The following is a 27,385-nucleotide window of genomic DNA, read 5'->3' on the forward strand; positions in this document are numbered from 1 at the left end:
AGGCTCTCCCATAATAAACTTCATATTTCCCTGCCCTGAGCAGGGTCTGGGTCCCTTTGCCACCCTGAGCTTGTCCCCCTGTGGTGGGGTCAGACCCTCCTCACTGGTCCCTGGTGCTCCACCACTCTGTATTTGGAGCCAAGAGGTTGCAGGGGACTCAGGCACAAGGGCATCACACCGTTCCCAGGCCTATTTTGTTTACATTTGATTCAATCAAGTTGTGGCCTTTTGGCCTCTTTCCAAATTAACTTCTGGGTGACCTCCACCATGCCCTCTCCCAGCAGCCAGGCCGCCGGGAAACAGCCCATTAAACCTACAAACAAATATGGGACATATTGCTTGATCAAACCAGCTTCAAACACAGTTCTGGAAATGCCAGGACGTGCCTTTTTTTTTGCAAACTTCAGGTCTATTTTGTCTTCGGTCATTCACACCTCTGGGCCTCCTGCCTTTTTTTTTTTCTTTTTTTTCTTTTCTTTTTTTTTTTTTTTTTCCCTTCCAAGTATAGCTGTGTGTTTTACTGCCTCGTAAAACTTCTAAATTTTGTTCTCATCCTCCTGCAAACCCCTCTAAGAGCAACATGAGGCTCTTTCACATGAGGCTCACTGCAGGACTGGGTCTTTACACCGAGCACATGAAGAAAGGCAGCAAGACCCTGCTTGGGGAAACAGCTGTAATACTCCAAGAAATTGTGTCTTCCCCTTATTTCCAAGGAAATAAATCAAAGGAAGTTTCTCAGGGTCTGTGAAAGCATATTGCCTGGATTCCCATCCCCAAAGGGTTTATTTTTTCAAGAGCTTATATGGTAGTTAGATTTCTGGCTAGAAAATATGCAATATGATAAAAACACAGTCCCTATATGGGGCAATAAATTACAGATTGTTTGATGTGGAAACCAAAGAACTGTCAAACTCCAGTATATCTGAAATATTCTAAATGAGCCCTTAACTCGAGTGTCTGGAAATGTACAATATGTTTCCAGGCCATTCAATTTTGTAAAGACACATCTCCCCCAGCTAAGTTTCCTTTTATGGATTTTACTATTAATTTTTGATGTGGTTTTTTCCCCTCCTTTCCTTAAAAAATTGTGCTCTTCTTCCTCAAGACAGCACTATGATAAAGCACCAGGATTTACCTAAGCATAAAAAAGAGACTGCAAGTGGGCTTAAAGAGGTTATGGCATTAAGGATGAAGTAAAGCATCTGCTGCAATGGTGTCAGAGCCCCAAAAGCACTGCAAAGGACATAAAAGTCACTTCAGGACAAAGAGGGACAGGAGGGAAGACAGAGAGTGTCATATCAACCAGTCTGGTACCACAGATCCCTGCTGCATCCTCACTCCAGCATCACTCAGGTCCTCTCTCCAGAGCTTTCCATGGGGGAGGATGACCAACAGGAGGTCACCCTCTTGGTGGCAGGGCTCCCAGGACGTGGAACATGTCACACCACACCTCCCACCTCCATGCATAGCTGTTAAAACCTGAAGCTCATCCCCATCTGTCAGCCATTCAAACATCCCTGTGGCTGGAGGAAAATGGAGTGGCCAGAGGAAATGGCTCACCCTGCACACAGCTTCTGCCTGGGGATGTTACCAAGCCACAAAAAATCTGAGCGAGACCCTGTGCTGACACTGAATAACCTTTCAGTTTCAATATAGTTTTACTCAAGGGATGAGTGAAAACCCTTCTAGCGAGAAACAGACCCCATCCACTCTGGGAAATAAAAGTTAGGAACCAATTCCAACTCATTTTCCTGAAGGTGACCCTTAGCCTCCCAGCTGAGATAACAATGCTAATATTTATGGATGGGCTGTTCATGCCTCTGGGCACACAACAAAAATAACTCAAATCAAAACTTGGTAGACATCTAACAGAACTGAGGGGGGGAAAAAAATTCCAATATGGCAATAATAAAGCATCTCACCCACCAATGCACAAAAAATAGCATCAGCCACAATCACACGTTTGGGTGAAACAAAAAAATGGTCTGATGTGATGAATAGGCAGCACTGAGGGCGACTCATCCAGAAAGGGCTGACTTGAGACAGCACACAGCTCAGGCACTGTGCTTTATTCATTTATTTATTTTAGGTTGATAGGTGCCCAAAGCAAAAAAATGCAGTCTGGAGCACTTTCCCTTTTCTCTGGGTTAGGTTTTCTCTACTTCTTTCAACCACCATGGGTTTAATTCTAATACACAAACCCCATTCTCATTTCAAACTGCAAATGTTTGATGAGAATTTCTTGTGTGAATGTGTGTGCATTTACCCAAATTAGGTTTGACAAGACACGAACTAAAGAGCAAGCACAATTTGTACACACAACACTGAAAGAAAAGACACTTCCAGCAGCAAGAGCTTCCTGGAATAAAGGCAAAGTCATCAGCAAATTACAGATATTTAGCAAAAATCTCCAAGCAAAAATAAAAGCTGTGGACCTCTACAAAAATTGTACAGCAGCATGGTTCCTGAGTCTGCCCACACCCTCAAAATCCAGAGTGTAACTCCAACACAACACTGGAAGAAAGCCACAACATTGTACAGGAGTCACAATTTACAGGTAGTGACATGGGAATCCAATTTACAGCTCTGAGCACCACAAAGATGGTCTTTTCTCCAAAAGATCCTGGATGTCTGAAAATCCTTAAAAGCCACACTGTTGGCTTGAGCTTGTTGGATAAAGAGATTTTCAACCCTCTCCAGCTCAGGAGTTCCCACTGCTTCCCAAATCTGAAGCCAACACCTGAAAGACACAGCTATAATTCATCCAGAGCTGCTGCTCCTTCCACATTTAATACTCTTTGGCAATCAAGATGCATTCCAGATGTGAAAGAGAGCTCAAAACTTCCTTCAGCCAAGAAAATAAGTGTGATGGTAAGCTCTGACACCCCAAATCCCAAACTTAAGTAACCTCCACATTTACTTTCCTTCTATATAAGCTACTGACCATGGACTACAGACTCTCCATAGGAATAGAATCATATCATAGAATTACAGATTGGTTTGGGTGGGAAGGGATCTTACAAAACATGTAGTTCCAATCCCCTGCCATGGGCAGGGACACCTTCCTTAGACCAGTTTCCTCCAAGCCCCATCCATGAACTCTTCCAGGAATGGGGCAGCTACAGCTTCTCTGGGCAAGCTTCAAAACTAATTTGCACAAATCACTTCCCTGATTTCCTGATTTTCTCCTGATTCTCTTTCTCAAACACAGCCTTACAAGAGGGTTTGACATTTTTCAGGCTCTTACATTTATGCTGCTCAAACCAAAACAGCTTTCTTGCCCCCCACAACACATTCCAACCTGACACTGCAAGGACTGGGGGGGAAGCACTGTAAGAGATCGTGATTAAGCTGACCATATTCACCCCCTCACCACAATTTTTCTCTGAGCAGCAGCTGACAGAGACACTCTGCTGCTGCAAACAGCTGAGTTGAGCACAGCAGTGTTTACCCAGGGTCTCCCACTCCACAGACCCTCCACTCCTCAGAAGCCCGAGCTGTTCAGCAAAGACCTAACTTGACCCAGTCTGGCAGCCAGCATTTCACAACCACTTTATGTCAGCAGTTTCAAGTACATAATAACCATGTTTTGTTCAGTGCAACTTTCTCACTGTGAATGGCAAAATATCATTATCACCTGCAGGTTGAAGCCTGCCCTCTACCCCATTTAATAGGGAGCTGATTATGCTATTCCCCCCGCTTTTCCCCTTCTAATAATTATGGGCTGTTGGCAGATGGCACAGGGAGTGTGTGGGAAGGCAGAGCAGGCTGTAGGGCTGCTGCCCATGGCAGCTCCTGCATTGTGGGGTGCTCCTGGAGACCCCAAATCGCTCGCTGCATCCTGCTCCCAGACAGCACCTAATGAGGCATGCCTGCATTGGAGGGCATGGGGGTTAAACTGGGAATGGCTGTGAAAACAGTCCCTGGCAGCCCTGAAGCAGGAAAGCAGAGGTTAGCAGAAAAGTTGCTAAGCCAGCAGCTCCAAACAGAGCTGCCCTCATGGCCCACCCGGCTGGGAAGCAAAGCTGGGCTTAACCCCAGGAACCCACTGCTGCTGCCCAGAGCTTCGTGCCAGAGCAACACTGGGCAAGGTCCCCACTGGGAACAGCTCTCCCAGGAGGGATGGGGCAGCTCATCTGTGTTAACAGAATTTCCACCTGAGGATTCAACCTGTGAGGTCCCAGTGCTGTGTCCTGGCAAAGCAGCAGGTCCAGGCCATCTGCCTATGGAAAACATCTCCTCTAGGAGTCACTGGGACATCCACACTCAGGGACACAGAGGGTAGAGCAGAGTCCAGAGCCAGACCCCAGCCCCTCTGGCCCAAGGCAGTGCTGGGGAAGACTCAGGCACAACAATTCCCTGCAGAGCTGCCACCTAATTCCCTGGCAGCAGCAGGGCTCATTCACAGGCCCAGCCTGGCATGGCATAATGGGTAGAGACAAGATACCACCTGTCCCAGGAAAGATGCCAGGTCTGAGGCAGTGGGAAGGAAGCTTCCTCCCCAGCAGTAAGGATCTCATCCAGCTCTGCCATTTCCCCACTGAACAGTAACTTGTCTCCATTACTGACTTGGGAGAGAATGCCCAGGGAGTTAGAGCAAAGAAAAAAAGTGACCCTTTTATTGCCAAAAGGAACTCCTCCAACCATGACCTTTTTCCAGAACATGCTTGAGGGCACCCCATCAGCTCCATCTTTTCTGGACCTCCACTGCCAAGGGCATGGATGCCGAAGATAACATTTTTGTACTGCAGCTGTGCATCCACACATGACCCAGGCACAGGCTGAGCCCTGGGAGGCTGCACCATGCAGAACCACACCACACCACATATGTGCCCTGTGGGCCTGGTGCTGTGCAGGGACAGGATGGCACCAGCTCTGCACAAAGAGCTCCCAGAGCTGATGGAGACTCCTGGGATTGTCTGTCTGAGCCCAGGGAGAGTGAGGGGGAGGCCAAACTGATTTGGAAACCGCCCACTCTGGAGACTCCCCTGCTGGCACGTCTGCAGCAAACCTGGTTGATGTGTTTCAGCTTGTCAATGATCTGGCTGATCACTGGCTCTGGGCCTTTCATCTTCACCTCATGGTTGCCAGCCTGAGCTTTTGCTCCGTTCCTTGTGATCTGGGGACTGTACCTGTAGGAATGAGAACAGAGAAGACCACATTGTGATGGGCTAATAGTGAGGAGAACTTTAAAGTTTGGTATGAACATAAGAAATCCCAAGACAGGCACCAGCCCTTTCCAAAACAGAGCAGACAAGACAGTTTATAATGACAAAGAAAGGACAGAAGATTCCCATAAACATTTTTGCTCTGACTTTGCAAAGCAGCAAGATGATGTAGTTGTATCACTTGAGGACAATGAAGTCCTTTCCAGTCCATTAGTAACCAAGGAAGATGTTAAACAGTATACAATAGAGATAAATATTTTCACATAACTTGCACCCAAGAGTCCTAAAAAAGCTGGCTCAGAATTTCTGGCTTGCTCATGTTTGTTTAAAATAAATCTTGGCAGACCACAGAGACTCCAGTACAAGAGCAGTAGTGTTGTGCCCACAGCCAAAAAAACGAGTGGGATGACCCAGTTAACTGCAAGCTGATTAGCATAACATCAACCCCCTTGCAAAATAATGACTATCACTGATGTGTGATTTCAATAATAAAGAATTAAAGCATCAGAATATAATTAATGCTGTCAACATTGCTAATGGAAAATAGGTGTTGTCAAACAATCCTGATTTCAGTCTTTGATGAGATCCAGCCTTAGGGATCAAAGTAACTGCTCAGACAGAACGTACCTTGACTTTGGTACAGTGCTGGGCTCTGCACCACAGGGTATCTCGACTTACATGGGTACCATGAGAGCCAGCAAAGTCCCCACAGACTGGAATAAAATGCCAGGGCAGCTCTGCAGAGGAGGGTGGCCAAGGTGCCCTCAGCTTTTTCATCGGCACTTGGGAAAGAAATATACATTCACTTGCTGCAGGATTTATGGAAAGACAAAGTTTACCAGAGTAAACCAGATTAAGGCAGAGGGAGGAGAGAAGAGGGACACAACTGCTGCATGCTTGCCTTTGGAGGAACATGTGACCTGGGCAACAGCTGATGATGCTCCAGCATAAGAGAAGCACCAAACTCAAACTCAGGTTTGGGCCAGAGCAATCTGCTGCCAGCTACAGCAGTGGCACAGAGCACACCAGTGCCTTCTCAGGCTCTGGGCTGCTGCCATTCATCACAGCCCCAGTGATGGGCTGTGGTGCTCCACAAGCACAAAACAACTCCTCATCTCCAAGAGCTGGCAGCCAGCACAGGCACTACCAAACCCCAGTACAGCCTCCGAAAGTGAGATCACAGAGATAACACCAGCATCAGTCTGCTTTACTGAAAATCTGTTTTTCCAGTGCCATGGGTAAACACCGTGAATTTTCCTTCCTGCATTCATCTCCTACACATCATGTTTTCACCCAGCTCCCAGCACCAGCCCTAGTCCTTCCTCCCTGTCTGTCAGCTCCCTGCTCTCCTGCCCAGCTAATCTTCCATCCTCCTGCTGCCAGGCAAACTCAGGCAATCACAGTGCAGCCCATTTCACATGGGTTTTGGGGAGAAAGTGGGACTTTAGCATACATTTAAAGAAGGGGAGGGATGGTGGGGCCAACTCAAGGAGGATGCTTTGCTAAGGTAGAAAGAAAGAGGCATGTGGACATTTGGCAACAAGAGCTATCGGGGCACACCGAGGGCTTGGGGATATTCAGGTGCTTGGGTTAAACTCTAAACTAGAGGATGAGAACTACTCAGACACATGGGGATGCAAAGGCACCCCAGATCTATACTGGTGCAGCAACAGTCTCCCCTGACCTGAAACACTCACTTAGTTCAATTACAGAACTGAGGCAGATTTCCACTCCAAGGCTATCTCAGAGCAGGAGCTCCATGCATGGGAGCTCTCTGCACCTCCAGCTGGGTCCCCAACACCAGGCATTCCCCATGTGCATCTCCAAAAATGGCTGGCAACCCTGCAAGAGGCTGCACTGAAGAGATGACACAGGAAAAAAGGACAGGAGAAAGGAGGTGTTTGTACCTACAACACAGGAACACACGCCTGTGTATATTCCTTTTCCAGGCATAAGCAGCTTTTCCAGGTACAAGGCATCACTGCAAAGCAAATCCACCAGCTTGGCTCTCCCACCAACTCCTGAACAGGGGGGCAGCTGCTTGCACAACCACCCCAACCCCTGCCTTCAGCACCAGCTCTGTGCTGCCCCTGGGGCCACCCATTAGGATTTAGCATTTTGCAAAACGCCCTTTTTTTTAATAGTTGCCTTCTCCTGGGAAGCACAAAACGTGGCTGCACCTGAGACACGGTCGGTCCCAGTCCAGAAAAGCCCTCACACGTGCAGCTGGAGGGCCGGTGTAGGTTGAAAGCTGAGTGACTGTGAGAAGGGGCCAGGCTGGGGGCCAGGCTCCTGGCACAGCCCTGCATGCTCCCAGCACCATCTCGTGGGAAGAGGCTGCTGCTGCTGCAAGCACAGACCTGCCCACCTCTGTCGAAACTTGGGCTGAACTCTTTGCAGGGGGATAGAGAGCAGTGTGAGCCATTAAATCCTGCCGCTTTAGTTGTCACACAGCCACTTATAGTGCCACCGTGCCGACCTGACAAACACATCTGGAGACTGCACGTAAACATCCACAGCACGCACGGGTTTTCAGATGACAAAGAAATTCCTGTCCTTGGTGTCACAGTAAATTTAATTTAAAACACTGGTGGAACTCAGAAGTACATTGCTGAAAGGTCTCCTGTGGTTTCAGAGATTTAATCAGGAAACTCACACAGGTTTTAGCAAGAGCAGAACCAAGCCCACTTGGTGCATCCCTAAATTAATACAGTCTCTCTCCTAAACAGTTTTATACAAAGAAACACAATAACTCAGGTTTGAGTGGGCGAAATCCCTTCTGAAATCCACACAACGGCTGCCAGAGGAGATTTCTGTAGCCTTCACAACGTAGTACAGGAGGGAGGAACACAATACTACAGCAATACTATACTGTAACTCCATGTCAAGAGACAAACTGTTCTCCAGAATATTCTGCTAGGATGGTGACAATCTCAGATCAGCCTTCTCAGGGGAAAAAAAAGTTTACCAGGGGAGGAAGCAAACCTGAAAGGATCTGCAGAGGGATTTCTCCCTAAAACAGTGATGGAGTCACAGTGTCACCTCCTGGTGCTTTCCACCTGGCCAGATAAAAGGGTAGGGACCCGACCCAAAATGAAGCATTTGCCCCACTCCAAAAGTCATTTGAAGCAGCAAGGCAATGGGCCCTGCCAGCTGCACATCTTTGAGCATCTATTGCAAAAAAGGAGATGCACAGGGACCCACTACATTCCACCAGCCAGAGGCATGGTCCTGCGGTACTTGAGTGCTTTGGGGGACACCTCCTCAAGCGGATACCTCCTGGTGTGCTCAGGTACAAAGGGAGGCACCAGCTCCTCTCAGCTGTGCCCCTGTCTGCCCCAGCAGCAGCCTGGAGTGGCCACATTCAGGCATGTGGGATGCAGCCAACCAAAGGGTTAAAGGCTTTGAAATGTAGCTTCAGTGAGAGACCTGCATTCCTGAAATGCCAGAGAAGCTGGAAAAGGCAGCTGGCACCCCTCCCTGCAGCTCGGGCCAAGCAGCCAGGCCTTAATATTGCAGAGAGATGCCTTTGCAGCCCCAACAACCTGGGGGTCCAGGACAATGCCCATGCAGGCTCCTCTGTGTCCCCCCCAAGCTGAAGGGTTGGGGAACTCACAGGCAAAAAAAGCCAAAGCATCACTTTCCTCCAATGTTCTCCAGCCAGTGCAGAAAAGGAGAAATCTCTGAGCTATCTCGAGCTGTTCTCAGCTTCTGCCAATAAAACGTTGCCCTTCTGCAGGACACTTGTGCCACTTCATGAAACCCATCCCATGCCTCTGCCATGGTGATTGATACCAGCATGGAACAGCAAATATGCACAGTGGATAAAGTCCCCCACCCTGGTCCCTGGGGGTCTCTGTGTGGAAGGGGTATCACTGTTGCAACATGAGCATGATCTGGCTCACACTTCATAAGCAAAGCCCAAAATACTTTTCTCTTTGACGTGTCTCCACGTCAGTCAGCAGCATCTCCTTGCCTGGGCTCCCTGGGTGTAGGCTCTTGCTGGGGACATGGTATTTTCCAAACACAAATGTCACATTGTTACATGTGCTGATTAGCAGCCCTCATTAAAAATTACTTTAAAGACAGCCACCTTACAAAAACACCAATAATCTGAAGTTTTCTGTGGTCTGTATTGCAGACCCTTCCTGCTTCTTTCCATCCACCAGACATAAATGCCCAAGTATGCTGTCAAATTGAGGGATTTTCCTCTCCTTTCCTCTCCACCATCCAAAAATGTCTCCTGTGAATGTTTGGTTATTCTAGTCTAAATGTAGTTCATTTCAGAACAAAGAAGACAAGGTGACAAATGTTATTTAAATACGTGGCAATGAGTGCAAAATGTATGTTCATATTACTCGGCCCTGCTAGGCTTTGAGATGAGTTAGCGTGACGTGTGATTTAGAGAAAGTAATCCTGAAAGTCAAACATAAAGAATTACACCTTTTAGTAAAAGGAAAGTAAGTATGTCATTCAAATAACAATTAATTTATGCCTGCCTTCCAGTTGCAAATTATTTATTCAATTGCATCTCCAGTTTAAATAGCACAGTATCCCTCACAGGCTCTCTCTCTACTACCTGTGTTCACTGAATTATGTTTGTCAGAGAGAGTGGGTGGTGGACAAACACAACACAACACAGAGGTTTCATTGCACAAGAGTTAATAACTGAGTTTGAGAGAGCAACATTCCCCCAGACCCCCAAAGCTGCTCTTTATTTCAAGTTGTGACTTACTACAGATCATGTGGACTGGTGACACCAAGTCCTCACCACATAGGAGGCAAAAGGGATGAAAAAGGGGAGAAAGAGAAGAAAAGTTTTGCCTCCAACCCCCCACCCCAGGAATCCAGCTCTTATCTCCAGCTCATTTTCACGGGTCAGTAAAGGTGGGTGCAGTGGTGAAGCCAACATTTTACTCTCTGACCCTGCTAATTTCTGGTTTAGTGACACAACCTCAGTGTCACATCAGCACTGGAAGCAGTGGGGGCCAAAAGGCTTGAAAAGCTGTTTCCAACCCACTCATCCTGCCCTGCAGTCAGGGTGTAGCTGCTGGATGTGCCCACAAGCCTCCAAGAAGAGGTGACAATTCTTTCCCTGAGAGTCTCCACTCTAAAGACACCAGACATGGGCTGGCTGTGGGGTGCAGGTCCACCCCAGCTGTTCTCCTCCATATGGGGTGCCTGTCCCCACCATCCCATGACCATTTGCAGGCGTCTGTTTCATGGGAGTGCAAGAGGCAGGGGAGGGGTGGGGTGTATGGCTCTCAGGTGCCTTCCTGGCTTTGTTTGCTTGCTTGCAGAGAGTCCTTGCAGTCACTGCAGAGCTCCTGATGCCGCAGTCAATTTACACCACCACCAGCTCCAAACAAGCTGCTTCAAAAGCAAACAGGAGGATCCAACACTCTCAGTGGGGAGTGTTCTCACCTAATGAAAAAAGGAACCATTTTCTGCTGGATTTCCAAATATCAACACCTGGAAGCCTCTGAGAGCACCCTCAGATCCTGCTGCGTAAGTTCCCTGCCAAGAGAAGTGCTGCTTCTTCCCATTTGCCCCACACAAAGCTCTACAGCCAGTGACTGTGCTGCAGATGATGGCTTGGTCATAAATGTGAGGTCTCAGGTGATCACCTGGCTCTGGGAGATGGGACTTCAGAAGGAGCAGCAAAAACTGTGATATTCATAGCAAAACAGTGGGAGTTTATAGACAGCCTGAAGTCTCCCTCTATTCTTATTTCAGTTCAAGACAAATAGATGGTGGAAAAATTAGTTAAACCTGAGACCAAGCAGCAGGATAGAGGAGGATTCATGATCTTCATTTCTGAAATACTCTGGAAACAAACATGGCCACTCAATAACCCACTGAATTTGCTTACTATCCTTTCATTATAGCTAATACTTGCTACAAAGCTGTGTTTTATGGGCTTGGAAAGTTATACAGCCCCCTCTTTGGGGATTCCATTGGATCAGATATTTTGCAGCACTGCCAGAAATAACCAAACCCTTTGTGAACTAAAGGGTTATTGCTGGCATGGAATTTCCTTTGTTCCAATTACAGAATCTCATTTTTCTTTCTTGCTTCCAATTGTGCTTTCATTGTTTATGGTTTGTATGATTAAAACAAACCACAGTATGTTGGCAACAGCAGGGAAATACGAGACTTCTAGCTTGAAGAAGAGAATCTGGCAAGGTGCTAAAAATATATTAATTCTGAATTGGTACAAAGAAAACAAGAGTTATGCTGGTGATCTAGATTAATGTACGCATTTGTCTTGAGAAATTTGGAAATGGCAGCATCTAAGAGTAAGGCTTAATGTGCTTACAAGTTTTGCAGTGGGCAGATGTTGCTGTCATTCTACTCAGAACAGCTTGAAAAGAATATACTCATGTAAGCAGATTATTAAACTCTGAGACTCTAGATTTAATAGGCTTTTAGTATTAAATGCTGCAAAACCCCGATACTATATATACAAAGTTCAAATCACCTTTGAGATTCCGACGCTGAGCTCCCATATAAACTGAGGTGAGTTTGATATCTCAACACCTACTTGACTTAAGCTGAAGGCTTTAAATGAGCTAATTACTCAGCCAGGACTTGGGTGATAAGAATCGACCTCTGTTTTTTCTCTGCTTGGGATGGAGATAAGGATAAGAGGGGCCGGACAAGATTTCACCACCTAACACCACCAGCAGGAGGTCTGGTGAGAGGATGGGGCATGAAGACAGAGGAAAGGAGGGGCATCACAGAAACCCCTCACTTAGGCAGGTTTAAGCTGTTGCACACCCACCCTGCCTGTCTGTCTCAGGGCAGTGCCTGGAACTGAGCCCAGGAAAGCTGCAAAGAGGTGCCCAGGGATGCACAGAGACAGAGAAGATCCAGCAGATCTGGTCCCCAGCTACCACAAACTCCCAAGCACCCTGTGATCCCTCAACAAGCTCTTTGCAAGTGGTGAAACGTGGCTTTTGCTATGAACCTTTGTGGCATCCCATAAAAGCAGAGTGTGTTTTTGCACACTCTGAAGAGTGTGAAAAGCACGGATGTGTTGCCTTTTATTTTTTTCTTCCCACTTCGGCTTATGTTCTTCAACCACTCAAAAGCACAGCAAAAGACACAAGGCAGTGTTCTGCATTACAGAAAAATCAACCTTTCTTGTGTGGTTGCCACTGTTTGCAAGCAGTCATTTCAAGGCACCACATCCTAAATCCACAATAGGGACGACAATCAAACTATTAACCCACAGGTTAATACCTCGGGAAGGAGAATGAATTCTTGGTATTAGATGGGCCAACATGGAGAAGCAAATGACCACAAAGTAAGATTCAAAAAGATGAGGGATTAAAAACAAGATAAAATACTCCAGTCAGCAGCATTGCACTGGAGCCCCAAACATGCCACCTTCAGTCAGAGCAGAGGGGCTCAAGAGCAAGGAGGGAGCAGAGGATGGTTCAAGGCTCAAACCGGGAAGTGAGTCCCATTGGAAAGACATTGAGCATATCCAGTCCACGGGGAGGAGAGACTCTCTCATTGCCTGTGAGTAACAAAGCACTGGGATAAACAGGACAGAGGAAATACCAAGCCAGAAAAACCACAGGAGAAAGATTGCAGGGTGCAGAAGGGACTCTTTGCACCAAATAGCAGGACACACATTGTTGGTATTATAAAGTTCTTGGGCTCACTGGCAAGGGCTGTGAAGTTGCTATTCCAGGCTTGATTTAACATATTATAGGAAAAGGGCTTAGAATAACTAATGAATTTTGTCGTGAGAGGGAGGTCTGGGAAAATGGATACATCAGTAGGGCTCTTTTCTAACTTAATGAACACACAGGTACTACATCAGAAATGCAAGAGGTAAATAGGCACAATCCCTACAAGAACATGATCACATCCTGGACATATTCATACCGACCTTACAGACCCAACAAAGTTCAGTTATACCCACTGCCCACACAGCACCAAACATGGAAACACATGGAAGCATCGAATCCACCCAACCATTGCTTTGCCTTGGTCTTCATGTGACCAGCAGGTTCAGTAGGGGCTTTCTAGTTTATCCAGGAACACAGGTATTGCTTATGCTGTGCTGTGTTGTTCCTACAACAGAGACCAGGGTTGAAGCCACTCATGAGGACCAGGGCTTGTGAATGTGAGGCTGCTACTGTCTGTCTATAAAAGACCTCAGCTACCCAGTCTTCCAGGTAGGGTGGCCTGAAGCAGAGCTAGACTATAACATCACCTGTCTCTGCCCTCCCTTTAATCCTGACCCAAAAGCTCTGGGTCAGCTCCTCATCCATCCCCAGGTGGAACTCCAGGCACTCCAGCTGGTCACTGACACAGACACCCCATCCTTGTCTCTTCTGCTCGTCCTTTCAAAGAGCCTGTACCTTTCCATGCCAACACTCCAGCCACAGGAGCTGTTCCACCATGTCTCCACCATCCTTGTTTCTGGCATATGTGGGATAAGCACCAGGACATCACCCTGAAATTAACACTAGCTATTCAAACCACACCAAATTTCTTGCAAAAAAAGTGGCAGGATGCAGTCTGATCACCAACAGACACACACCAGTCCAGGCAGGAGAACAGAATTTCTCCAGTACATACCACACATTCTCAGAACAGCTTGAGACAGAGCTGCTACACCAAGAACAGCTGCTTGGCTCCCTCTTGGGGAAAACATTGAAATAAAGGAACTGGCAGCTTGGGGTAGTCGAATGCTGTTACCTTATATGCTCCTGATTTTCAGGAATCCTCCCAGAAGCCCTGAAAGAGATGCCAAGCTGGGAAGTCCAAGCACATAAAGCAGCCAGTGTACATGTTTGCTTCTATTTGAAACAGTCTGCAAGTGGATCCTGGGAGAAGAGCACCCTTGACCATTATCTTAGCTCAGCTTTATTTAGCTGAGGTCTCCCTGCTCACAGCAAAAATCTCCAATATCTGCCTGCAAGGGAGTTGTCACTAACATTTCACTGGCAGAGCAACAGATCAGAGAGGGCAAGGAGAGGAGTGGGAAAGCACTTTTCAAGCAGTAGAGGATTTATTCCTGAACTCAACAGCCAGGGGCTGAAATTTTGGTGCCCCCTTCATGCACACAGACTTTATCCTCTCCCTGCCCTGCTCCCCTGCATGCCATGGCACCCACGTGATGTGCCATATTGTGCCCACCACAGTCCCCTGGTAGTCTTAGCAGAAAGCTGAAGGTCATCTATCACCTGAAGTCATGTTTAATCTGCAATTAGCTCTGAGCTTACATTTGCAGGAGGATCTGGACTCAACACCCTTCCACTGCTACCACTTGACCCAGCTGTGGCATCAGCAGGATTCAGACCAGGGCCAGTGGCCATGACCCCAGTGAACTGTTATAAGCCAAGACTTTATCCTAGACCCCCTTTCCAGAGCTGCAGTGTTTATAGTCCTGCTTTAGGAGTTTTAATTAACAATCAGTGAGACAATATTGAAATAATATTTTTCTTTCCAATTGAACATCTCAGTTAGGCATGGAAATTCAAAATTTTCCAGACATAAGTACCAATAGAGGACACATTTTTCTTTAGGCAATATAAGTACATTTTACTAAGCGTGTGATCTTACATGTTGAGTCTTTTTTTTTCCCCAAAATAGAGTTTGATGTTATTTTGGTCTATTCGGTTTTTCAGGTCAGTATTGCAAGTACAGGCTAATTACCACCTGAAGTTACTGATCAAGAAGTCATAATTAATATCTCAACATTTCACCACTTCCTGATTTTATTTCTATTTCTTTCCTTATGCAAACTACTTAATAGCAAAGGATGCATTGCAAAGTAGAGTGATTAGAGGAGATTTATGTATAATTATAAAAAACATTTCCAAGTTCTATTTCCACATTATTTAACGTTCCCAAGGGGCATTTTTTGAAAGAAAAATCTGCATTTCTTTTAACACTTCTTTCCTCTTTATGGTATGAATCCTGCATGTGCCTGCCTCTGTTAACCTCAATTACCACCACTATACCCTCTGAAATGGAGAGTGAGGCAGGGCAAAGCAGCCACAGCACAGAAGAAGCTGGACCTTGATGGGAATGGTTCCATCCAGAGAGGACAGCCAGGACTTGGTGGTGGGAAGGTGGTCAGGGGGCAGCAGTGGCACCACCAGAGTTCAGTGGTCCTCACCTCCTCCAGCTGAGAGCCACAGCAAGGAGAAATTCAACAAGAGAGTCCTCCTTGACCCTCCCTGGGTGGGGCAGGGGATGCCAACCATGCTGTCCTGCTGGAGACATTCCACCCTGTGCAGTGCACGGGGGCAATGCCCGTGCTGCTGCTCCCCAGGAGCCATCCCTGGACTGTGGTGCACTCTCCCATGGGAACAGTGTCAAGCTACAGCTGCTCTGCTGTATCTGGCCTGTCCTGACCAAATCCCACCATGGAATTTTTACTACACAGAGAACTCAGTGGAGGGCAGCACACAACCACATCTCTCTGTGCAGACCTCGCTCATCCATCTGAGCTGCAGCACAGCTGGACACTGGCTCTGCACAAAGTCCTTAAGGGAGCAAGTCATGTCCTGATCAGACTTCTCCTGTGCCTGGTTAACAAAAGACAAGCAGGACAGGGCAGAAGGAGGGCAAGGGAGATGGGATTCACCTTTCCACGACTTCTTGTCCGTTCCAGCAAAGGGTGTCATTCTGAACAGCAGAGCTGTGGTTGCAGATGTACTCTGGCAAGCTGTTGTAAAAATTGCTGTGGGACTTCAGCTTTGCAATCAGTTCCCTGGAAGAAAGGAAAATAAAAGGGTGCTCAGTTAAAAGAAGAAGAGAAGACGAGGCTGGTGCACTTTAACCAGTGGAGGTAGTCACACAAACACAATATTAAAGCAGTGTGGTGCCAACAAACCATGAAGCATCAGTTTTATTTCTGAACCAAAGTAGCTTTTTATGGTTTTCCTTCATGTTATTCAGTCAAAGACTGAGGCGTGTTTCTCAGAGCAAAAATGCTGGTGATGGGGAGGGATGTGGAGGCAGCAGAACCTCAGCCCAACTTTGCACCAGGCAAAAGTCAGACAGAGTCTCTGCACTCTCACAGCACCTGAGGAAAGGTGCCACTGGCTCAGGCCATCCATCCATGGGGTACAGCTGAGCAGCCAGGGCTCAGGCTGTAGTGTCCCCTCTGCTTTGCAGAAGGCAACAAAGGCCCTTCAGGGGCTTTGTCTGGCTGACATTGACCATCCAGCATTGCTGCAAGGGCAGGTGACATTTTTGGTGGTAGACCAGAGGTGACATTCTCAGCACACATCTGCACACATGGCTAAGGCTGTGTTTCGTGCTGCACCAGCAAAAGGACATGATTTCAAGGGATGCACTTGTTTGGCCATGGGGTCACAGTCTGCATTCAAAGGGGCAGGTTACACTCATCAGAATGTCTCTGTTGCAGGAAGGCAGGAGATGCTGCAGGAGCAGTGCTTGCACCACACAGAGAGGATGTGAATGAGGCTGCATCCCAACCCTGTGCCCTCCCTTCCCAGCAACAAGGATCTCCAGCTGGTCACCTGCAGCAGTGGTCCAGAGGGCCAGAACACAGGCTGACCATGAGATCTCTGATGTTGCCAGAGAGGGGACAAAGGCTGTGGGAGTGGGATGTATCATCCCCCCAGCCTAGGTCTGATCCCTCAGGGACACTCAGCAGCTGTGACCAGTGAATAGAGGCAGATTTAATTAGGTAAATAGCACCTAAAGTAAGATAATATGAATAGCAAGGACTTGGAGCTGGTGAGATTTGACCTCCCAGTTGGTCTTGTTTGGTTTCAGCATATTTTCTCCCCCTTTGGCAAGGGGTTATTGCTCAGCCTCCTTGCCCCCTGGGAGGAATGATGAGGAGCAGGGAGCACTCTCAGGAGCATTCCCTGCATGCTGTACTGGGGGTTCTCTGTGCCCTGCCAGCTGTGGGGAGCTCCCTGCAGTCTTAGGTAGTTTGGTGTGCAGAGGGGTGTCCAGTCCCTCCATCCCTCTTTGCTTTGGGATTCTGTGAGGTTCCCTCTCCAGCCAGAGCCCTCGACAGCCAGCTGGGGGCAGGCGACACAAAGAGAAGGAAGCCTGTGCTCTGTGCTGCCTTTTGGCTGCCGAGGAGCGAGTTCCTGCCGGGCTGGGCTGACACAGCCCCCGCAGCCCCTGGAGGGTCACTCAAGTCCTGCCTCTGACCACCACAGCTCATCCTTGTGGGGAACTGGCAGTGGTCAGAACATAGATTTTTAGGCTTCAAGCAGAGCCTTGAAACCTGTGAGAAAGCTGGGCACTTAACACTCTCATTCTGGCCTGAGAAATCCTGGGAAATTTGGGAAGAGGAGCCCAAAACAATCCCTGTTAATAAACCCTGTAGGCCGCCTCCTCCTGACACCTGGTGTTTTTCTAACTGGTTTACTGGTAAAGATGTTTACAAGAAGGTGGTGCTCTAAAGGACCAATCTTATTCACTGTACTGAAACACTGTATAAAATATTCTGTCTTTCAGTAAAGTTTGCTATAATGCCCCTTGAAGAACTGGAGTTCTACATGTTGTTAATTAAGCCATCCCAAATCATAACAATACATCCTGCTCAGGTATCACATGCATTTCCCCCCCTGTCACTGCCCATGCAAGTGAACAAGGGTTTGTCTGATGAGCCAAAGCCCCTCCAAAGGGAATTCAGCCCCCTGCACAAATCTGAGGGATGCTCCAGGCAGTCGGCTCCTGCATGAACCACCTCCTACATCCATCACCTGCAGCAGGGCAGAGGTCCAGCTAACACCACTTGGAAAGCCAAAATGAGGTGAGACCTGGATCATCAGTTATGGCAAACCCCAAGTGGAAGTCTCACTGCCCATGGCACTCAGCTCCTTACATCCTAGTCCCTGCCTTTTTCCTCTTCCACAAACCCCAGCAGAGCTGGGGAGAACAGGCAGAAGAAAACTTTCCTGGGGAGCAGAGCTCCCTGCAGGGCAGGGAGGAACTCCTCCCTATCTGCAGGTATGAACCCATGTAATTCATCTAGGCAGATTTCATTAGCCTTCAGAGTCTTCAAAGGACATCTCTGTCAGAGCCTGGGCTGCGTAACCTCCGACGTGTTGAGACAACAGAGGAATGCAGGCCCTGGTGCTGTATCTCATGGGAACTGTATCAAGAATGTGGCCCTGTTACTCTTCAGAGAGAAATCCTCCCAGCTTAGTCTATCGCCAATTTCAAAAATTGCCAAGCTTGCTTGTTTCTCCTCCACAGGGATTTTTATTTTTTTCAAGAGAGAAGTAAAGGCACGGTGTATCTCTGGGTGTGCTTTCAGATCCGGAGGGGAAATACTGCTCCCTAACACATCAGTGTGAGCCCACTTAATTACAGCTTCTACTTACATGGGGAAGGAAGCACAAGGTGCAGTGCCAGCAGTGGAGGCACCTGCTTCTTTTGAAAATATTCAGTAAAAGGCTGTTAACATCTCTGAACTATCATAAAACACTACACAAAAAGCATGAAACACATTCCCCTTACCCACACACGGTGTAACACATAAAAATTCAGGCTGGAGTGACCATTTCTATCTGTAACTACACCTGTAAGTGCTTCAGACACTATAGCAGTGCCCAAGAAACCCAGGCAAGGCATTTGGTGTATTAACCTGGGTGCACTAGGTGAGAAAACCCATGTAGACGCCTCATTGCACTTCAGAGCCCACCACAGAGCAGCTCTGATGCTCAGAGCCAGGTTTATGGGTAAGGGAAATAAGGAGCTTTCCCATCTGCTTCCACAGGGCCATTCCATATGGTGGCTGCTGCTGCAGCCTATCCAGCAGGCACCAGATTCAACCTGAGCATTCTCACCTCCTCCTGCTCGACAGAGTTTCTTCTTGCTCGATGTGAGTCACTTTCAGGACTTTCTTGTCAATGAAAAGGTCTTCTGGATAATTAGCTGATCGAATCTGCCTCTGCTGAGCGTGGCCACATAACCGGCTGATCTGGAAAACACAAACACAGCAGAGTGAGGAAGTGTTGGGACTGCAGGGGAACAGCTGAGATGAACACTGGCACGTGAGCTACTATCATCCTGTCACCCCCATCCTGCTCACAGCTCAGCAAGCACCTGAAGGCAAACTTCTGTCCTCAGGTTACAACCTGGCTTTTGTATAAATATCCACCTCCTGGGAAGGAATGCAGGAAGTTTCAGGCAAAATATCAGGCACTGAAGTGCCCCTGTGGCTATCAAAACCCACGAGCTGCAGGTGTGACAGGCAAATCTTCCTGTGTCAAGTTAAACTTAGGCTGGCAGGAGGGGGCTTGAGATGTTTCCTGCTCCTTCCTTCCTGAACACCACAGCATCTCAAGACTCTGCACTCTAGCTCTGTAGTCAGGCTTTTAAGAAACACCTCCCCTCTGAAGGAAAATCCTATGACTCTTGTTCTGCATCTTGAGGTATCTCAGCATCTGCACAGACTGCACTGCAGATGCCCAGGGACAAGCAGCATACACATCACTACTAATTAAAAAACCCAGGGCCCAAAATACAGCAAGCATTGGGGCCACAGGCCAGTCATATTGTGGGAGGCTCTGATTAACAGGGCTCTGCTAATGGCACAAATTAGCTCATTAGCATACAGATGATTTGGAACTGGTTGCAGCAGCAAGGGAATGAATCCAAAGTGCCTCTTTCAAGCTCCCTCAAGTCCCGAGACTCATCCAGCAGTGGCCACCTCTGCAGCCCCTGTTGTGGATGGGCTTGCCACAATTTCCTTCCCTGGGACACTACCAAGAGACATCTGACCCCTTGTGGCACCACTGCCACTGCGAAAGCCTTCTTTTATTTCACCCTGTGCTGCTCCTGCAGGGCTCATCCATGCTGGGTTGGGCAAGGAGCTTGGCTGATTGCTGGGACCACGAAGGCACCACAGTTAACACCACCCTCACTTTCTCTGAGCCTCATCCCACCACCCATATTCAGGCTTGGGACCAACCACACACCCAAAAAATGCCCATTCCTTGCAGCACCTCATTTATCTCCACACCACACTGAACCAAGGCAATCCCAGTGAGCTGCACACCAGAGGCTAAAAGCACACTCACCGCCCAAAGCTACAAGCATCTGATGTGTAAAGAGAAGAGATTAATTCTGTTCTATTACATCCTACATTTGGGTGGGCAAATAAATTAGTAATGTCACCTCTTTCATTATCAAGAGCAGCACAGTTTGTTTGCTCAGGCTGCCATAAAACAAAGAGTAAAATACAACCCCCCTGGGAGCTGGGCACTGCAGTTTCTGTTCATATCACAGTGAGAAGAGATGCTGCCACTGGTCCTTCTGCACCTTCTGCCAAAGCAGTTCCTCCTGCAGCTGCCAGGGGAGCAGTTTCTGCAGCATCTTACCTGGTTTTTCCTCTCCTGTCCTCCCTTCGGCTCTGCCTCTTCTCTGCCTTGCTAAAACCAAGTTTTGCATAAAAATGTATCAGCCCTACTGCCTTCCCGAAATCATTTGTCAGACTTGAAAAACAGGGAGGGAGGGATTCAGAAAATGGATCACATTTTGGGCTATTTTCTTTGCCTTTTGGCCTTTCTGTTAGCACTCATCCCTCTCATGGCATTTACAGGTAATCCCCTGATGGAAGCAGACAGGAATAGGAGGAAATCACAGGACAGCAGGAGACCTGGAGAAGGGCATTTAGGATCTGAGACCCCCTCCTACTGTGGAATGGGTCTGGATGTCCCATGCTCTATCCTGGCTGGTGCCACTGTCCCTGTAAAGGGCAGACCAGCAGGAGACCATCAGGGAGCTCAGAGGTCTGTGGGCTTTTCCTCTGCCCAAGTCAGAGATAAGACCTGCCATGAAACCTCCTCCAGGGAAATACAAGATACACAAAAGCTCCAGGACAGTGGGCGTAGAGGAAGCAATACCACAAAGCAGCATTACTGCATCCACGCTCTGCATGGACATGGAAAGTGGAGGAGAGAAGTGGGAAAAGGTCAGATATTTTAAGCTGCTGTTTGTGATGACTCCCTTTGATTCTCCCCAGCTCTGTGAAAATCCCCTCAATCCCTTTCCAAAGCCCAGCTTTCAGCTGGCAAAACCTATCAAACCCTGAGAGAAGAGCAAGTCCAGGATCAAGGCTTATTTCCCAAGGATGAAGAGAGGAGCTGAATGGGAGGGGAGGGTCTGAACGACATTGTGAACAATGGCAGCACCCGAGAGAGTGCTTCAAACAGCAAAGGGACCTGGCAAAGTGGGGATGCTTCATCTTTCACCCAGCACTGGAGCAAGCTCAGCCCCTCTGCTCCCAAGTCCTGCACAGGAGCTGCAGCTCAGCTGCACCCTCACAGCCCTGCACAGCACTTGGGTACCAAGGGTCCAAGATTAATTGCATCAATAAGGCTGGAAAAGACCTCTACAATCATCGAGTTCAACAGTTGGTCATCAAGTCAAATCACTGATCACCGGGTCCAGCCATCCCTCCTGTGTGGGATGGAACCACAAACAGGATTGTGTTAGCCATGACACGGGACAGCAGATGAAATCTTCACGGATAGAAGGATGCACCGTTCAAACTTTCCACCAAGTTTTTACTTATCTATTTATTCAAGCACTGACTAACCTTTTCAGGAAAAAAGCCCAGCCCTGCTGCCCATCTTGTGAAGTCACAGTGAAAGAGTTGTCACCGTTTGTCAAGCAAAAACCTGGCTGAGATTTGAACTTAAAATAAAGTGAGCGAAAGTAGAAGTAACAGATTGCCTGCTCATTTGCAGGGGCGGCATCATGTGTGCTTTTTGGGGGAGGGAAGGATTTCACAAACCATCTGCCAAAGTCTGCTGGGCCACAAGCAGTCCTAGGACAACAGCTCAGAAATCCTATATCAATCTCTCCCCCTTTTTGACTCCACACTGCAGGCTCAGGGACTCATGAGCACAGCTTCCCAGTCTCTTCCTAACCATTGCCATTTTAAAGCAGGCTCCAAAAAGAGAAGAAAAATGCCACTATAGGGCAGTCAGAGAAGGGACAGATCCAAGCTGAGACCTTGAGGAGATGTGATGATTCAGCTCTCCAGGTATTGTTTGCTCTGGTAGGAGCAAGGACAGTCAGCTCTCCAGCACGGTGGTGTATCTGCAAGAGGGAGAGCAAAAGGAAGGGAGCATCTCTAATCCAGTTGCCAAACTTTTATAAGCAACAGTGTTTAATATGTCTTTTCCTCCCAACACACAACTATAAATGTGAAATTCAAAGCAAATCGACAGAACAGAACCACTGGCTCTTCTCCTCAGGCTCCTCACACTCCCAGGGGGATTGCAATTATACACCAGCCCTTATCTAAAGTATAGTCAGTGCAAGAGCTGTGCCTGAATTCAGAATAGCCTGAAGTTTGACACATTAAGCCACAAAAAAAAAAAAAAAAAAAAAATTACTAAGTAAATCAAATGCCAGTGTGTTTTTTAGGCAACAGGAGTTGGACTTTATTTTTAAAAGAATCTGCCAGGCCACTGAAAAACTACAGCAAGGGGACACCAGGCAAGAAAAACCTTCCCAAAGCCCTGAGCTTATACAAACCCCCAAAGCCACCGACACTGCAACAGCCCAAGCTAGATTTCCCTGCCCCAACTCATTAACAGACTCACTAATTACCCGATTTAATTAGCCTCCTCCATGCCAGTGTGACCCAGGCCACGAGGGGAACACTTTGCCTTCTGAGAACCACCACCCCCTGCCCCACTTCTTTATTCCAGGCACAGGGAAATACCCCACCCAGGCTGGGCAGAGCCCCACACCCGATGGGGAAGCAGCTGGTTCCCAACACCCCTGGGGGCTGCAGGCCTGTGATGGCCTCGATTTAGGGGGAACATTGATTTGAGAGGAGCACAGGGACAAGGCTAATGGAGTAGCACTATCAGCCCACTTTAACGCTTCCCCATTAATTTAAGATAAGAGGTGCCTGAGGACTGCAGGGAAGGAGGCACTGCCAACAGCCAGGGACCGGATCCACCACGGCTGTGTTGATGCAAGGGTGAAAAGCACATCACTGATCCACGTGGGTACCATGGAAACTGGGATGGTTAGGGTTAATTATCAAAGAAATAGTGACCACAGTAGCAGGTCCTGTGCAAAGCATCACTAACATCCATGCACCTGATGGAGGGGCACCTCCAGCCTGGCTGTGGCAGGGTGGCTTTGCTGACACCACTGAGGCTCCTGATGAGCCAAGGCATGAGGCAGCATGGACACACGGGCAAAAACATCTTACCTTGCACATCAGCAAGGAAATCCAGGAGTGAAGGGATTGGAAAGCAGCACACTGGGATCCTTAGTGCCAATCTGAGCCTCACTTTTAAGGGTACGAACATTTTAAAGGTAATTTTCTAGATGATTTAGAAGGGGGGAAAAAAAAAAAAAGGACAAAAAAAAAAGTAGCTAATCAGCTTCTCCTTGGACAAGAAGAGAGTGCATTAGACACTGCTGGATACCTGCTGCTGCCACTTCTCATTCAGCCCAGGAGCTCCACTCTGCTCTAAAGGAGAGTTTGCTATATCTGACCTTTGCTTAAACTTTCCATGGAGTTTCCATTTGTCTTTTCTATGAACTCTTCTGCTTATAGATTCATTCTCCAGGAAGACACAGTATTTTTTCCCCTCAAGGGGATGGCCTCATTTTTTGAAGATTTCCTCCTGCAATCTCCTTTTGCTCTCTGGAGTTCACATAAGTCATTTTATACATATCCATGTGCTTCCTTTGGGAGAACCCACACGTTAAACTGAAAAGAGATTAGCTATTATAATTGATTTGAACACAGCTTCTGAGAGGGTGATTAGCTGCAGTATGCACAGAACATCAAGAGACCACAGACATGCTGTCTTTGGAGGAACCAAACAGTGCCCACAAAACCCCAAGCATCCTTCAGTGATGGAACCCAGTTTGACCAGCCAGGCTCCTCCATGAGGCAGCTGCTTCAATTGGTGCTCCTTCCCCAATTCTTCTTAACAACCTGCTCCACTACACATCACAAGTCTTATTAGCATTATAAAGATTGCGTTTGTGCCCCGTTTATCTTCAAAGTCACCATAAAAGTGAACCTGAAGTCTATTACTCAAGCGGTGCTACAGAATTCCGCTTAATTAAATTCTGAAGGGCTTAAACCAAAAATATACATTGCGATGATGTGGGATAGAACATAAACTTTTTAATAGTAGTAACCAAGCGCATTTACCATTTCTACAGGTGTAATAAAAATGCTAATATATGTTAATGTTTAGTCTGTGGTTAATGTTTTGTCTTGTTAATTTCCCCAGGGCTTTTATTACTGATTTAAATCTGCCACACTGCCCCAGTGATTGCATCGCCTTCCACAAACGGCACCGGGCTCTCAAATGAACGCTGATTAACAGGAGTGGAGAAACATTTGGCTAGGACAAACACTCTTACTATATGCTTCTAATCATTAGATACATTTTGTCAGGGAGATAGGAAAGAGACAATTCCCAGCTCCCTCCCTCTCTCACAGCAGAAAAATGTGATTATGGGCATAAAAGTGAATTTACAAGCCTTTATTTTAGGAAGCACATAATTATTAGCTAAGTAATGATTGTTCTTCTGGTTCCAGGCACTCAAGCAGAAAGAACAAACTGAGTATGGTAACACAGATGCCTTCAATGAACACTCCAACAATATTCCTCATTAATGGAGTACTAAATGTTATTAATCAGCTCTATAGTACTACGATCTCCATTATTCACACTGCAAGGATTACATAAGAGACAGCATCCTAACTCACTCACCCAGAGACAGGAATGGGAGGAAGTGACCTACTCTCCGTGCTGAGGAGAGTGTTTAATAATGCATCACCCTTAAATAATGCAGAGCTATAATGTGTAAAATGCACACAAACACTAATGCTTAAAATAACAGAGTGCCTGTCACACCAGTGCCCGCGGTGACGCCCAACACATGCTGCAAACATGGGCTACAAATGCTCAGGGACCCCTGCAGCCACCACACCAGGTTGTGCTGAAGGCCATCACCACCTGGTTTGAAGACCAGGTCCTTCAAACTGCTACAGAACCACACAGGCATTAAGGAGGCATTTTTCAAACTAAATATAACTTAATTTTTTCCTAGAAGGGTTTGGGTTGGAAGGGTCACCTAGTTCTAAATCCTGATTGCCACACTTCATATAGAGGATCACAAAAGGTCCTCCATATAGAGGACCACAAAATACTTTGCAAAGGGTCAGTGTCATAGCAGAAACAGGGCCTAGAAAAGACTGATGGGTCTGGTTCCCAGGGCAAGGAGCAGGGTGTGCTCCACACAGAGCCAGAATTGTCAGAGGATGTGACAGAGCTGACACAGCAGCTGGCAGGTCTGACACATGGGCATGGTTTACATGATCATTCTACCCTAGAGACTGCATAAAGGTGAGACCTTTATCAGGAATGGTGTGGCCAGCAGAACCAGGGAGGTCATTCTTTTCCTGTACTCAGCACTGGTGAGGCCACACCTTGAGTGCTGTGTCCAGTTCTGGCCCTCAGTTTAGGAAGGACGTTGAGACGCTTGAACGTATCCAGAGAAGGGCAACAAAGCTGGTGAAGGGATTGGAAAACAAGCCAGATGAAGAACGACTGAGGGAGCTGGGGTTGTTTAGCCTGGAGAAAAGGAAACTCAGAGTCTTATCACTCTCTACAACTTCCTGAAGGGGGGTTGCAGACAGCTGGGGCTTGGTCTCTTTTTCCAGGCAGCAACTGGCACAACGAGAGGACACAGTCTTAAGCTGTGCCAAGGGAAATATAGGTTGGATATTAGGAAGAAGTTTTTCACTGAAAGAGTGATTAAAGCCTGGAATAGTCTGCCTGGGGAGGTGGTGGAGTGACCATCCCTGGATGTGCTTAAAAGGAAACTGGATGTGGCACTTGATACCATTACCTAGTTGAGGTGCTGGGCTGGGTTGGACTTAATGATCTTGAAGATCTCCTCCAACCTACATATACTGTGATTCTGTGCACCAGCTCAGCAGAGCAGTGGGGAACACAAGGGACTTTTTATGGGTTTCAATCCTTGGTGCTAGTTGCTGAAGCTGGATGATTTCCTCCTGCACATCCCTCTGCTGTGTCAGGGTTCACATGCCTTGAAAAGGAAAGAGACAACCACTGCAGCTCCAACCACTGCTCCCATTAGGATACACCACCCTGTTCCCCACGAGGATATGATGGCCAATGCACCACACACGTGCTGCAGCACACAAGGCACCTCCACAAGTGCCCCCACCATGTCCTGACCCCTGCACTGACCCAGCTTCTCCCAGAGCAGGATGCCCTTTCTCTCAAAGGAACCGTGACCTCAGCTTGAGTCCAGCCCTTTCAAACCTACATAAAATAATGCAAACAAGATGTTTCTTCTCTCTGGCATCCCCAGCATGGAGTGCTTAATCCACAAAAGAAAGCAGCTTTGTGTTTCAGCAAAAGCCTGTTTATTGTTATTTACAGGTAGAGAGGAAGTCAGACTAAATGATCACAGTTGTTCCTTCTGTCTTTATAATCCTTGACATGTAGTTAAAGCACAACTTCTCAAGTCAGCCTTTCCCTTCAGTATTTTTGTAAATTTCATATTTAACACAAAATTTGGTATTTCAGTTGGGGTGGTTGGACCTTGGCAGCAAACTGAGAGGTGGGCAGCTGTAGCCCCAGCCAGGGCTCAGACCCAACTCAGCCAACCAACTGGGGGAGTCAAGAAAAAAGGATTTGCTTAATTTTTGGCACACGCTTAAGCAGTTTTCCCATTTGGAGACATTTCCTGGAATGGGGCCCTGTAGCATACTAATGCACCACTATGGTTTTAAGTTAGATCTGTGTAATCTGATATTTCTTAGACAACCAAACTTGGACTTTATTCTTGGAAGGAGAAGTCAGCCTTGCCTGGAGGGTTACAGCAGAGCGAAAGAGAAGACGGAGCAAAATCCAGAGAAAACCAGAACATGTTAGGCTGACTAAAGCCAGGCTCAGAAGCAGAATGTGGCAGTACCCAGAGTCCATCTCCTGGTGAAACCTCATGTCCCCATGAACATGCTTCATGGCACAGCAGAGGTGGGGAACACAGCTGCTCCTGACCACAGGCTGCTGCTCTGCCTTTGGGACTGATTCCCCAAGGAAGCTGAAGATGCTCCAGATTCAAACAGCTGATTTCAACACTAGCACTGATTCATCTAACCTGACAGAAAGTTAGGACTCAAGGCAGCAAACCCCACTTCTGCTTTAATTATACAACTTTAT

The 27,385-nt window shown here is 47.4% G+C and overlaps 1 protein-coding gene across 1 annotated transcript in view; it reads right to left on the reverse strand.

The window, feature by feature from the left end:
- Positions 1–27,385, reverse strand: part of GPC3 (glypican 3) — a gene marked incomplete at its 5' end in the record, with an annotated part of 134,641 nt that overhangs the window by 37,243 nt on the left and 70,013 nt on the right. The window contains 3 exons of the mRNA XM_083883198.1: positions 5,012–5,132; positions 15,784–15,909; positions 18,980–19,113. Coding sequence (XP_083739324.1) covers positions 5,012–5,132; positions 15,784–15,909; positions 18,980–19,113 — 381 coding nt within the window. The remainder of the gene's footprint in view (positions 1–5,011; positions 5,133–15,783; positions 15,910–18,979; positions 19,114–27,385) is intronic.

This window comes from Zosterops lateralis (assembly GCF_965231275.1).
Source record: "Zosterops lateralis genome assembly, chromosome: Z".
NCBI lineage: Eukaryota > Metazoa > Chordata > Aves > Passeriformes > Zosteropidae > Zosterops > Zosterops lateralis.